The 12,779-nt window shown below is 42.5% G+C and overlaps 2 protein-coding genes across 3 annotated transcripts; both read left to right on the forward strand.

The window, feature by feature from the left end:
- The first annotated feature begins 109 nt into the window (after positions 1-109).
- LOC137840693 (GTPase IMAP family member 8-like) lies at positions 110-3,763 on the forward strand. The gene is made up of 5 exons (XM_068652204.1): positions 110-654; positions 1,212-2,096; positions 2,287-3,054; positions 3,124-3,240; positions 3,396-3,763. Exons 1-5 carry the CDS (start codon positions 639-641, stop codon positions 3,419-3,421), a joined length of 1,812 nt encoding a protein of 603 aa, XP_068508305.1. The 5' UTR covers positions 110-638; the 3' UTR covers positions 3,422-3,763.
- Positions 3,764-4,256: 493 nt separating this feature from the next.
- Positions 4,257-12,681, forward strand: rabggta (Rab geranylgeranyltransferase subunit alpha). 2 transcript variants are annotated; one of them, XM_049718172.1, is made up of 17 exons: positions 4,257-4,380; positions 4,686-4,722; positions 4,859-4,969; positions 5,129-5,253; positions 5,323-5,510; positions 5,776-6,009; positions 6,520-6,603; positions 6,712-6,794; positions 6,873-6,968; positions 7,501-7,606; positions 7,975-8,026; positions 8,122-8,210; positions 9,004-9,092; positions 9,176-9,292; positions 9,366-9,479; positions 9,607-9,694; positions 11,529-12,681. In XM_049718172.1, exons 2-17 carry the CDS (start codon positions 4,720-4,722, stop codon positions 11,675-11,677), a joined length of 1,728 nt encoding a protein of 575 aa, XP_049574129.1. In that variant the 5' UTR covers positions 4,257-4,380; positions 4,686-4,719; the 3' UTR covers positions 11,678-12,681. The 2 variants fall into 2 exon arrangements, with proteins under 2 accessions (XP_049574129.1, XP_049574138.1); XM_049718181.2 differs by lacking the exons at positions 4,257-4,380; positions 4,686-4,722 and having other exon boundaries at positions 4,866-4,969; positions 5,067-5,253.
- Positions 12,682-12,779: the final 98 nt, after the last annotated feature.

Here is a 12,779-nt window from a genome sequence, read left to right on the forward strand (position 1 = left end):
TTTCATCTGTGCTTGTTGATAGAAAATATCTTTCTTATATTTGGGCCGCTATCCTGCAGGTTTGAGACGTTTCCCTCCTCCAACATACCTGATTCGAACCATCAGGATTGTTATCAGGCCCCTTTGGATCTTGGTGATGAGTTCAACATTTAAATCAGATTTGCTGGATGAGAAATATTTCAAACATGCAGGACTGGACTTCGACACCTCAGATGTAGATAGTGTATGGTTTGGTCATTTCAGGCTCCTCGTAAAGGCTTGGTAGGGATATTGAAATAGTCATTGAATGACACAATTTTGGTTTTTGGTCATCACTTTTTTTTGGGGCACGAATGACATACTTGATCATTTTGAGATGGCTACCTTTAGAGTGAAACGTATTGGCTGAAACCAGTTTGACTAGTTTTTCTTTCTTGGCAAAACTCTGAAGGCTTTCTTAAACCCGCCCACGAATCATCACTGATGAACAGTTCGTGCCGGAATTCAGTCTGCTGAAGTCAATCTTGTAACAGGTACAGGACTTTTCTTTCAAACCGTTCTGGCGACCAAGCCTAAAATCAGGAGAAAACTATCAGGAACCAGGGGGAGTTTATTTCTTTGGTTTTGGGACCATTTGAAACCCCCCACCCCACCCCAGAATGGCAAACCCAGAAGGTAAGTTGACTCTCTTCCATGCAATGAACATAAATTTGTCAATAAGGTGTTCATTTTTTATTTTGGGTTTTTACTGTGAAGGTTGCATGTGCAAAATTTAAAAAAAAAAGAAATAAAAAAGAAACTTTATTTGGCCAGGTCTTGTAACTTTTCTTTTGTTTGGTGGTGTTGGGCATTAACATTCATCAGAACTCCAACCGTCAAACCAGAAAGACCTGACTAAAGTGAAAGACTTGTTGATTAGAGCGACAAGGAAGTCCTGTAAAACTGGAAAAACAATCTGAACTTTGTAGTGAATCAAATCTATTTTTGGGGGATTTGAGACCTCATTCTCTGTTTAGAAATGTTTGACGGACACAATAAGGCGGTTGGAAAAATATTGTGAAATACGTCAGCGACAGTTTCATTTTGGGTAAATTTCCATTGTTTGCACAAAGAGTAACTTGCAACTGAAGCCAATCGGGAGAGGTTGGCATGAAAAAATCGATACCTGGAGTTCAGGTTTTTAAAAAAAAAAATTTATAACTCTGCTTCGTTGTGTACTTTTTGCTTTCCAGAGATAGACGAGATGCCTGAGCGAAGACTAGTCATAATCGGTGCTCGAGGGGAGGGCAAAAGCTCAGCAGCAAACACAATACTGACAAAAGAACGCTTCGAATCTTCTCGAACTCAAACACCATCACCTTCTTCAAGTCAGCAACTTTTTGACGACAATATTTTATTGTTGTTTTTTTCTCCCCCCGTGAAAAATTTAGAAATGAAACCCATTCAGAAACTTCAGATTATTCTCCTGGGCAGCCGTGGTGTTGGCAAAACCTCCGTGATGAACACCATCCTGGGTATCAAAGAACAAGAAGACGAAACAACGATGGTTTCTCAGCTTCACGAGGGCAGGGTGGGCAGGATGGAAATAGCAGTTGTGGACACGCCCGGTTGGCGGAAAGGCTCCTCCGCGCATGACACACCAAAAATGATCAAGGATGAGGTTGTGCAGAGCCTGCTCAAGTGCCACCCTGGGCCCGATGTCTTCTTGCTGGTGATCGATGCAGATGCTTCGTTCAACCGCACGCACCTGAAAGCAGCCACCACTCACGTTGAGCTGTTTGGGAAGAACGTGTGGAAACACACCATGGTGGTGTTCACCCGAGGAGACTGGCTGGGCTCACGCAGCATCGAAGAATACATTGAGGTTGAAGGCAAATCTCTGCAGGATCTGCTAGAAATATGCGGGAACAGATATCACGTCCTGGACAACATGAACGAATACGACGGTGCTCAGGTTGACAAGCTGCTGGAGAAAATCCTACAGACGCTGGCATTGAATGGTGGGAAACATTTTGCACCCAAGCAGGAGATGTTGAATGCCCTGAGGGAGAACGAAAAAAAAGTGCAACTCGCTGTCCAACGGAGAACTGAACTCAAGGCCACCAGAGGAGGGAAAGGTACTTGTCCCAATGTCTTGCATGATTAGAATTTGCGTTTTTGGTGCCCCAAACCTTGTTGGCTCTGGGAGCCCGTTTGTAACCTGCAATGTTCATAAATCAAGACAGTGTGTCCCCTTGAACTGAATGGAAATGCAATGAATCCGTTCCACTCATACATTTCGGATTTTTTTATTTTTTTCCCACACAGGTCCTACCAAAAAGTTGCACGAGATAAAAATCTTGATACTTGGTGAAAAGAAGTCCGGAAAGACCACAGCAGCAAATTTGATAGTGCGAGACAAAGTCTTCTCTACCCAACCAAATCACGGGTGTATGGCCAGGCAGGCACCGGTCGCTGACAGGCAGGTCACAGTGGTCGACACCCCTGGCTGGGCAGCAGAGGAGTCCCTGTGCACCCGGGGACAAGACCGAGAAATAGTCAACGGTCTGAACCTGAGTCCTCAGGGGGTTGACGCTGTTCTGATTGTGTTGTCCTTGGATTTGAAGTTCAGGAAGGCCAATCTGGACGCCCTGGTGGATCACATCACGCTCTTTGGTGACGAAATCTGGAACCACACAATGGTTCTGTTCACAAACGAGGACACTCTGGCAGACAAATCCTTGGAGGAGTATATCGAGAAAGAAGACCAAGCACTGCGACAATTGGTAGACAGATGTGGAAACAATTACCACTGTCTTTACATCTTAGAGACGCGCGATGACACCCAGCACATCCAGCTCTTTAAGAAGATAGAAGACATGTCAGCAAAGAACCAGGGCCGCCTCTTCTGTCCAAACATGAACGACATCTATCATAGTATTGACGAAAAGTTCCAGAAGAGGAAACTTACTTTTCGTAATAGGGTGGTGCAGGCGTTCACAAGCCAAAGCCTGGCGCTGTTGAGAGACCACAAGACAAAGCTGGAGAAGCTACAGGATAACATAAAGGAGATTTTTGCCTCTCCATTGGCACAGAGTAAGTACTATTAAATTCTCATCTTGATCATCTAATATTCTTTGCGTTTCACGTTTGCTCTTCTTAAAGACAAGGCCAAGAAGAAATCTGTTCTGTCAGATATTGAAGAGCAGATTGACGAGCTGAGTAGGAACATTATGAAGTTAAACAAGTCAACGAACAGCATGGACATCCCTCGCCTTACCAGTACGTAAACATGTCTTGTTGTGTGGATGTTACTGTTCTGTGGTTAGCATTTGAGCAATTACCGTACTGTGCATTGGCAAAGTTAGCATACCGACTGTTAGCATTTCATTTGTGTCAGTGATGCCTATTAAAATGTGAATTGTATTCGTTTGCAGTGAGTCCATCGACACCAAAAAATTGATAAAGTTGTGGAATGGATGTCTCAACTACAAGGCAACACCGATGATTATAACTCGATGCTCAACATGTCAGAGTCATCAGGATACAGATCACCGCCTGTTTTTGCGCTGGATGACTGAGCCATTCTATATACTATGCATTTGATTTTTTTGTGTAGGCCAATTGAGGGCTTTTGAGTTTTGTTTTTGTTTATATTTCGTTCATTTATTTTGTGCTGGACTACAGATAGAAATGTAATTTTCTGCTAAATCTGGTGTAAGGATCGATTCATGTCTTGTCATACAAAAAACTATGTGCACAATGAAAAAATAAAATAAATAATTTCCTATACTTGAGATAAAAAGTTGGCAAACTGTTGCTGTCGTGTTTATTTCACGTTTCATCTGTGTTTGTTGATAGAAAATATCTTCCTTATATTTTTTTCAGTATGGAGTCAGCGTCCTGCCACGAACAGCCAAATTGTGCGTAGAATTGACACCAACTCAAGTTAGTAAATGCCACTGAATGGCAGCAAAGTACCTTTTTTAAAAATAATTATTTGGCCTGAATAACAGAAGCTCTTCAACTTCGGTTAATCATAGTTGCTTGGAACCAAGATGCCACTAGATGACGCAAAAGCAATATTTTTATATTTCACATGTCTTAGTACAGCAACTAATGTTCCTCCCAAAAAACTGCGATTACACTTTCTCGTCCCACTTTCCACCAGAAATTTGATACAGGGTTGACGTTGAAATATATTTTTGTGTATTAAAAAGTGTTGAGACACTTCGTTTTACTTGAGCAGGTCGAGTATTAAAATGGATAATTCATCACCTCCACTAGAGGGCAGCAAAGTACTGTGAAAGGCGTGGCGGTGACGTCATTTTAATGAGACGGAAGTAAGCAATACATCGCCGATGACTCTCATAAAACATATTTCTTTTTAAAATATTCACAAGACGACAAGCTAAAGATAAGGTGCGTATTTGTGTGGCTTCCTTAATTTGACGTCTCATTTTTTTGTAATCCATCTAAACAGCATTCTGTTTTTAGTTGGTGTGCTGATAATTTTTGTGAATGATCTGCCTGATGTTCACTGCAAATTAGGATGCAAACTCAAATTGATAAATCAAATGAGTTTTTCATTCATTTTGTTAATTGTGTCACATCAAACAGATGCGCAGCTCGACTTGTAATTCCGTTTTAATGTCACCTTTATGTGTGTTCTATACATGTAACAGTTTTAATGTTAAATATCTGTCTTTATATGGCATTGCATACAGATACTGGAAAAGTCTTCTTCCTAAACAGTAAAAGATGGTGAGTAATACATCTTTATCTCAATGCCTCATCTTTTTTATTTGCATATAACATATGTAGACTTTTTTTTAAAATAAGTCCCACCCAATAAATGAATGAGTGTGACATCCTTTCTTATCCATTTCATTGTTGACAGCACGGTCGAGTGAAGATAAAATCCACCGCCCAGCAAGAGGAGGAGAAAAGAAAGGAACGGGAAAAAAAATTGAAGATATACACGACAACACGAGATGCTTGTTTTACCAAGGTACTTGTTTGTTCTGGAACTTGTGTCTTGTACAAATCCGAAATATATCATGGAAATGTTTACATAAATGTTTAATGGGGCTTCTGTCTTTCTATAGTGTGGGTCTGGAATTTATCACGGGCAATACTAAACCAATTTGCTAAAATGTTGTCATGGCAGAGGAAGGACAGCATTTGCGATGAAGAGGCCATCCAATTGACCCAGCAGCTGCTATCATCAAACCCCGACTTTGCAACCCTTTGGAATTACAGAAGGGAGATCCTCATGCACCAGGAGACCATCAAGTGAGTTTATCCACCATTGTCTATGCCCCACGAGCTGATTTAACATATTTGATTGACTTGTGCTTTCAGGGACGAGGGTGAAGTGCAAAAGATGTACCAGGCTGAGCTGTCTTTTCTAGAGTCTTGCCTGAAAGTCAACCCAAAGTCATACGGAAGCTGGCACCACCGAAGCTGGGTCTCGGAACGGGCGCCTCAAATGGACTGGGCCCGAGAGTTGAGCCTGTGCGACCGCTGCCTCAGCCTGGATGACCGCAACTGTGAGTGACAGAAGATCCTTTTACGCTTGCAGGATTTCTCCTGGCTCAAATTCAGGCAGAGGTGGTCCTATTCAAATTAATTCGCACTCCTCTTGGGCAGACTCCGAAAAAAAAAATCTGGCGGTCACCGAAAATAGGACAACATAAATAAATTGTTGGGTTATCATGGAATTTTGGTAGTTTCAGTCCCGTCTTCAAATTTTTTGAGTGAACAGCCCTGTGCTTGTCCGGATTCATCGTGCCCACGTTTCGCTGTTTCCGCCAGTTCACTGCTGGGATTACCGCCGGATGGTCGTGAAGAAATCCGCCGTCCCCGTTGGAAAGGAGTTGGAGTTCACCGATCGTCTCATCGGTTCCAACTTTTCCAACTACTCCAGCTGGCATTACCGCAGTACCCTGTTGCCGCTGCTGCACCCGCAATCTCCCGAATCGGAGCCCCCTCCGGACTCCTCGCCGCAGTCGCACTCCCATCGCGTCTGTGAGGAGCAGTTGCTCAAAGGTATACCCGCTGCAGACGGTATTACACAGCACCCACCCACAGGGGGCAGTGTGAGTCTACAAATTGAGTGACGTCGCAACAAAATGTTGCTGACTAATATTTTTTTCCACCCACACGGTTCAAAATGAGTAAGCGCTGTACTTAAGAGCGGATTTATTCTGTGGCGAACGAACGGTGCATGTCATTAAAGAAAGTGACGGAGAAAGTGACGGCGACCGTAATGCCCTACTGTAATTCTCCACTATTCGCACCACTGAAGCAAAGCCGAAAGAGAACAAGCCTAAAGTAATTGACTCCCCCGCCTCGTGTTTCTAATTGACGGTATTAAGAGTTTATATTAGAAGTTGAGTGAGAAAAAAACGAAAGATGGGCCATTTTGGAAGTCTTCCATTTTAATCAAATAAAAGCACTCCAATTAGTAAGATTAGTAAAATGATCATTTTTAAAAATTGACATGTTGATATTTTTAATGCAATCATTTCAGTGTGTTTTCTTCACCCCCTTTTTCAGAATATGAGCTTGTGCAGAACGCTTTCTTCACCGACCCTAACGACCAGAGTGCTTGGTTCTACTATCGCTGGCTGCTTGGCAGAGGTGTGTTTAAGTGTGTGTTTAAAATGTGTGTGTATGTTTAGCACACAGTGTCTTCCAACGCAGTGATGAGACCAACTTGATGCATGCATCTTTCTTTTTGCATGACAGCTGAGCGTGAAGAGATGATAAGTTGTGTTTTCATTAGCCGGGATGACGAGAGGGTGGCTGTTGCCTTTTCGAGGCCAGTCCAGGTGAGTCATGAGCCCCTGTTTTTTTTTTTTTTTTCATAGTATGTTTACATTTTTTGGGCCTCGTATGCAATCATGCAGGTGCAGTCCGTTGGCCTTCTGCTGTTGCTGGACGGTCAGCCGCTGAAAGTGGACTGGAGGAGCGTCCACCCACGATTCAAACATAGTCCTGTCTGGGTATCCTTTTGTGTCCCAACTCAAATGAATTGCCGTAAAAATTTACAACGAGCAACTAATTGTTAGCAAAATAATCGCTAATTATACCAAATTTTTATTAAATTGTCCAACCAGAGACGCAAGTAAATTGCCAGCCATGGGCCAGAAAGATCTTCTCGCTTTCTTTTGGGCAGGAAAGTCCTATTGGGAAAAAGAAACGCACCTCCATAGGCCAGATTGATGAGGAAAAGTTCCCTCTTAAGCCTACTAATAAGCAAATAGTCAGAGACAACAATCTAATGTCCTTGGAGGGACTGTGTGATTGAGAATGCTTGATTTATCAACGCTTAGTGTGCCTCCCATTAGTGGCTTCAAATACAAAAAAAAAAAAATTATCGCTGTTGCTGTTAACAAGGTGTGTTAGTATGCACACTCACGCAGTGGGACCTTTGGTACTCCCATGATCAATTGATTTCAGTTATCCTTACTTTTTCAACTCCATTAATTATTTTTTCCCCTCCCCCTGTGTTTAAGCTTCTTAACCATGTCTCAGATATGCGAACTTCCTCCGGGATCCATCAGCGACATCGCTAACGAACACAATCTGGCGGTGCACTGGTCCGAAAAAGCTTCTCGTCGAGACTGCGCCCTTTACACCGGTCAGGCACTCATTGTATTCGTTCATCCCTTCGGGGGCAAAATGATTCAAATGGATCAGCGCCAAGAGCGAGTGTCGCATAGTTAGCCCAAGTGGGAAGCACAGTAAGCCATATTAGAAAAAGAAGAATAGAAAATTCTGGTTAATTTCATGCAATTTTAACTTGCTAAATCGGAATCTTTAAAATGGCTCGTCATTGTTCTTTACAGAAACTGCCCCTATCAAAAGTACTAGCGGTATCGGTACTTGGTATCGGTATCTTGGATTTCGCAAGAATTAATAACTCGCCGCTGCTATGGGGGTTGAAAAACAGGTGTATTGAAATAAAATGAATCCAAGGTCATATTTTAAAATTGTTTCCTTCCTCAGGTCGAAATGAGAGCTGGTGCCGCGATTCTGCCACTGATCAGGAGCTCTTCAGGTCATGATTTGCAAGATGTTGGAAGTGTCCCTTTTCCCCTTCTAGGAACTCTTACTAGACTATAAAAGGTTTTTTTTTTTTTTTTTGGTCCACAGGAGTGAGCTCTCTGTGGAGAAGACTTCCGTGTTGCAGTCTGAGCTACAGTCATGTAACCAACTGCTCGAACTAGAGCCGCTCAATAAGTGTAAGTGCTTTTTTATGCAATTTCTGTCAGCGCGTGTGCGTGTGTGTGTGTTTCACGGAGCGAGAAGCCTTATTTGCTGCTCGGTACGGTCGCGTCGCCGCTGCTGTTCAGAGCGATTAAGAAATAATACGTTTTTGGAAGCACCTTGCGGCAAGGGTGCAGTTTTCAATCAGGTGAACTCACACAGTACAGATAAATATATTCCGACACTTGAATAATAGCACCTCGGGTTGGAGGTGGGATTTGAAGAAACATTTGAACTAGCGAACATTTTCGCTATTCGGGCTCGTGACAGACGTCATCATATCAGATCATAAAATAGAAATAAATGATGTATATTAAAATTAAAAAATTTTGATTACAATATCAGGTAGCAGTTTTGTTGCAGATGTGCTGGCTCAACCCCCGGACCCTCTAGAGTGGACCGCCTCTCTCGAAAGAGGGCAAAGGTCTTGCCACTGGTGTCCGGCCAAGTAACAAGTGGCTTTTGGTTCATTTCAAAACTGGCTGCGGTTGTGTTTAATTGTCTTTGTGTGTGTGTGTTTTGTATTAGAACCTTGGCAGAGGTTGTATCATCGATAGCAGCTGCTGTCAGTCTCACAGGGTGTGCCAAAAATTGGACATCCTGAAATAGGACTATTGGACCGACCCAATATTGTTCTACTGAGCATTTGCTTTCTAAAATTAATTCTAGTTTTTTTTTTTGACAGTAATATATTTCGGGATCATAGTTATGAATATTCCTCGACATTTGGTGTTGATTTCCGGAGGTTATGTGTGTTTTTCTCCACAGGGTGCCTGCTGACCATTATCCTACTGATGAGGGCTCTCGACCCCCTTGGCTACGAAAAGGAGACGCTCGCTCATTTCCAAACTCTCAAAGTAAGCAGCAGAAATTTGGTGTCCATCCCATTAAGCCGAGATATATTCACACGCAACACGCTCATTACCTCGCCCTCCCTCAGGAAGTGGACTCTATGCGGACGGCCTATTACAGCGACCTGTGCAGCAAATTTTTGATCGAAAACACCATTTTGAAGATGGAGTATGCCGAAGTGCGAGTTTTCAGCGTCTCCAACAAGGTTTGCACGCACAATCCTCTCTCGCCCACCCCTCATGGAGTCATTTCTGACTATTTACCCCCACATCTAACAGAACCTGACCACCTTGTGCCATTTGGACCAGCTGCTCCTTGTCACTCACATCAATTTTTCCTCAAATCAGCTACGGCGCATTCCCGCTCACTTCTCCATGTTACAGTGCCTGGAGGTGAGGGAAAAAAAAAAAAAAAAGCGGCAAATGCATTATTTACCCTTGTTCTATTTGCTGGTGTTTGTTCTTTAGCGTGTGCTTTGCAATATGTCCCAAAGCACTCCATGCTCTCGATATTTTTTAGGTGTTGGAGGCTGATAACAACTCCATAGAGGATTTGGAAGGAGTCTACCGCCTACCTAAACTGGAGGAGGTCCGCCTGAAGAATAACAGTATCCTTCTTGCTGCAGTATTTGCCTTAATTTGCCACTAGAGGGCGCTTGTGGTGCTCCATTCATCATTTTTTTTCCCCCCACATCATTTAATTTATTTATCCAAACATGCTATCTCTTGCGGCTGGCCTCATTAATTTCCTAATATATTTTCATAAACGTTAAGTTGAAATTGAGTGATGGGTGGCCTACTTATTAATATGATATTGCCTCCTCTTGCAGCCACTCTATAAGCACATTTTGCATCTCCTTCCTCAACTAAATTGTGCTACTCCAACTGGAACCTTACTTGGGGTTCCTAACTAATTTTTAACAGTGTCATGCTGTCACACGGGCACCGAATAAGCCATTTTTTTTCGTACAGTTACAGTCCGTCTGCATCGGGGTGGGTGCCAAGTGAAGCAGATCCTGCAGCTGAAAAAAAAAAAGTTTCCAGCTACTTGGTAATGCTAATTAGCACCGGCAGAGAGAATTAGGTAAGACAGTCGGACACGATAATTTGGCCGGTCTTCACTCCACCGGGTCCTATTCTCTTTTTTTTTTATTGTGCTTTATTGAGCCCATAAGGGAAATTGTCTTTACACAGAAAAGCAATGTCAGTCCTAATTACCAGATTGTCCATCTGCCATTGAAATTGACCTTGCAACGCTAAATCTTCCCAGACTGAGTTACCGCTGCCAATTTGTTAATTCTTTACCCAAATTAAAAACTTTTCCTTTTACCCACATTACAAGCGGTAAAGTCAATCTCGGTAAATAATCCCGAGAGTGTGCGATGTTGTGTTCTGTTTACATGTTATCATTACGCCCTAGGGGACATCAACGGCATTACGGGTGCCGAATGTTATATTTAATCTCCGCGCACAGTTGGCGGTGACTCAAGAAATGTGCGAATCGGGCCCGAGCGTGTCTGCTGCGAAAACAGGCGGGAGCATCTGACAGTGTGCAGAGAGCGACCATAAAAAAAAAAAAAAAAAAAAATCAATAAATAAAAATAACAGAGTGGTTTATTTGTCACGCAATTAGCAGCCAAAACTGTGTAAATATATAACAGTGCTCTTTTTTTACACACTGTTACTCATAAATTAAAGTCTTCCTTGATTTGTTCCATTCCAAATCGATGTTGACTTTTTTTTTTTTTTTTTTTAATTGCTAATCATTTGGATGTCCGCAGCTAATTTAGCTATTTCACAAAACAAACAGACATCATTAAGACACCACGGCAGCTTCCCCCCTCCTCTTCATTTCTCACTTTAATCTCCGCAGCGATTAATGAGTTCTGAAGGTTAGGAGGTATTTTCTCTGTCTTTGTTTTTCTTTGTTTGGACAGCCTCATCGTGTAAAGACGTCAACTATAGTGAGTCAACACTCCGATGTTGAAATAACGTCTTTTTTTTTTAATGATGGAAATTAAGTCGGCAGTAATGAACTCGGTCCAAACTTAGAGACCTTGCAGGAATTCAGCCAACAGGGCCGCTTCAAATCAAAGTAAAATCTAGGTCGGGGCTTTGGCTGGCCCAATAAAAAAAAAATCTAGGTGATGTGTAAAGATTTTGGGACATTGTTCAAGTTATAATTCATGTTATTATTTTTGAATAAGCCTTAAATTGGAGTTTTCTAAAATGAAGTCATTATTTTTCCTCAAGAATGACACTTACATCCTCAAATCGAAACGTGCGTTGTACAAGATTGCTTTATTATCCTTGGATGACGTTTGATGAATTTTTAAAAGCTCTATTTCCTCTCTCTATTTGGTATTTTTAACCGTGTGTCGGCGTATTCGCGTCTCAGCTAAACAAAACAAAAGTCTTGTTCTTTGACCCCGCACGCTCCAGACCTCTCCACGCTGGCAGCGCTCCGACCGCTCGCCACCTGCCCCAAGCTGCGGCATCTCGATCTCCGCGGCAACCCCGTCGCTCAGAACGCCGACGCCGAGTCGTATCTGGCGGAGCTCCTGCCTTCCTTGGCCTGTCTCCTGCTCTGATGTGCCGACGGTGGGAGTTGCGACCATCACTCAAGGATGATGCCGCCGTCGCTGCCGGCTGGTGTGCGAAGGAGTGAGTGGATTTTTTTTTTTTTTTCTTCCCAAGTGTGCTGTCACTCCCACTTGTTTGGTAGAAATGTGATCAAAACAGCTCCCACTCGTCTGAATGAAGGCAGATATCAAAACACCTGTAATGAAAAAATCGTGTTGTCCGCCTGTGTGTGTGTGTACGCGTGTGTGCATGAGTCATCACTGTTTTTTTTTGGTCAAAATGTGTGAATGAAGGTCTAAAAATACCTCCGAGTCCAAATGCATGCTGCAACGGTGCCAATAATGGAGCAAATTGACAGTGTATGGATGGATCAGCGCCATCCCATTTTATAAGCTTTTAAGTCACTTAAAGCAACAGCAAGGAACATGATGGAACTCACCCAATGTGGTGCGACCAAAGCTCGCTGAGATCTAGCCCCCTAAAAAAAACAAAAAAAATGCTTGACATCATCATTCCCAAGATTAAAACGCTGTTGGTGTAAATATTTATCAAAAATGAATGCGGTTAATTTATCATGCACTTTGAGTATCGACACTCAACATTCAGTTTTGCACTCAGAGCTTCACTACAAATTGTGGCGGAATGTTTAAAAGCAAACAAGCTTCAATGCAATTTGTTTTTTTTAAAATTCAATACAGCTGAATCGTGCTTAGCGTTCCAATCAATTGGTCCCTTCGATCGGCAACCTAAAATCACAACACTATTTTTAACTGTAATGGTCGCGCTAATGCTAATTGCTCAAAAGCTAGCAATCCAGCTCCCCGATACCACGACAAAAAATAATTATATCCATTTCTTATTGTTGCTTTAACAGCCGCGGCTTAGAAGTGACAATGGCGAGGTTTCCGACTTGTCATGCGTTGTGTATTTCTGGTGTAAAACTTTTACTGTACTTGTCAAGTGACGCACCCAGGCCTCACAAAACATTAAAATGTGTCACTGTTGCCTTCAACGTCAAAGCTTCTTTTGTGTTTTATCAATGAATGTGAATGACCCTCTCAGGTATTTTTTTACAGAAGGGAGTGTCGACTGACTCAGCTGGAATTCCAC

The sequence above is a fragment of the Syngnathus scovelli genome, chromosome 10 (genome assembly GCF_024217435.2).
Source record: "Syngnathus scovelli strain Florida chromosome 10, RoL_Ssco_1.2, whole genome shotgun sequence".
NCBI lineage: Eukaryota > Metazoa > Chordata > Actinopteri > Syngnathiformes > Syngnathidae > Syngnathus > Syngnathus scovelli.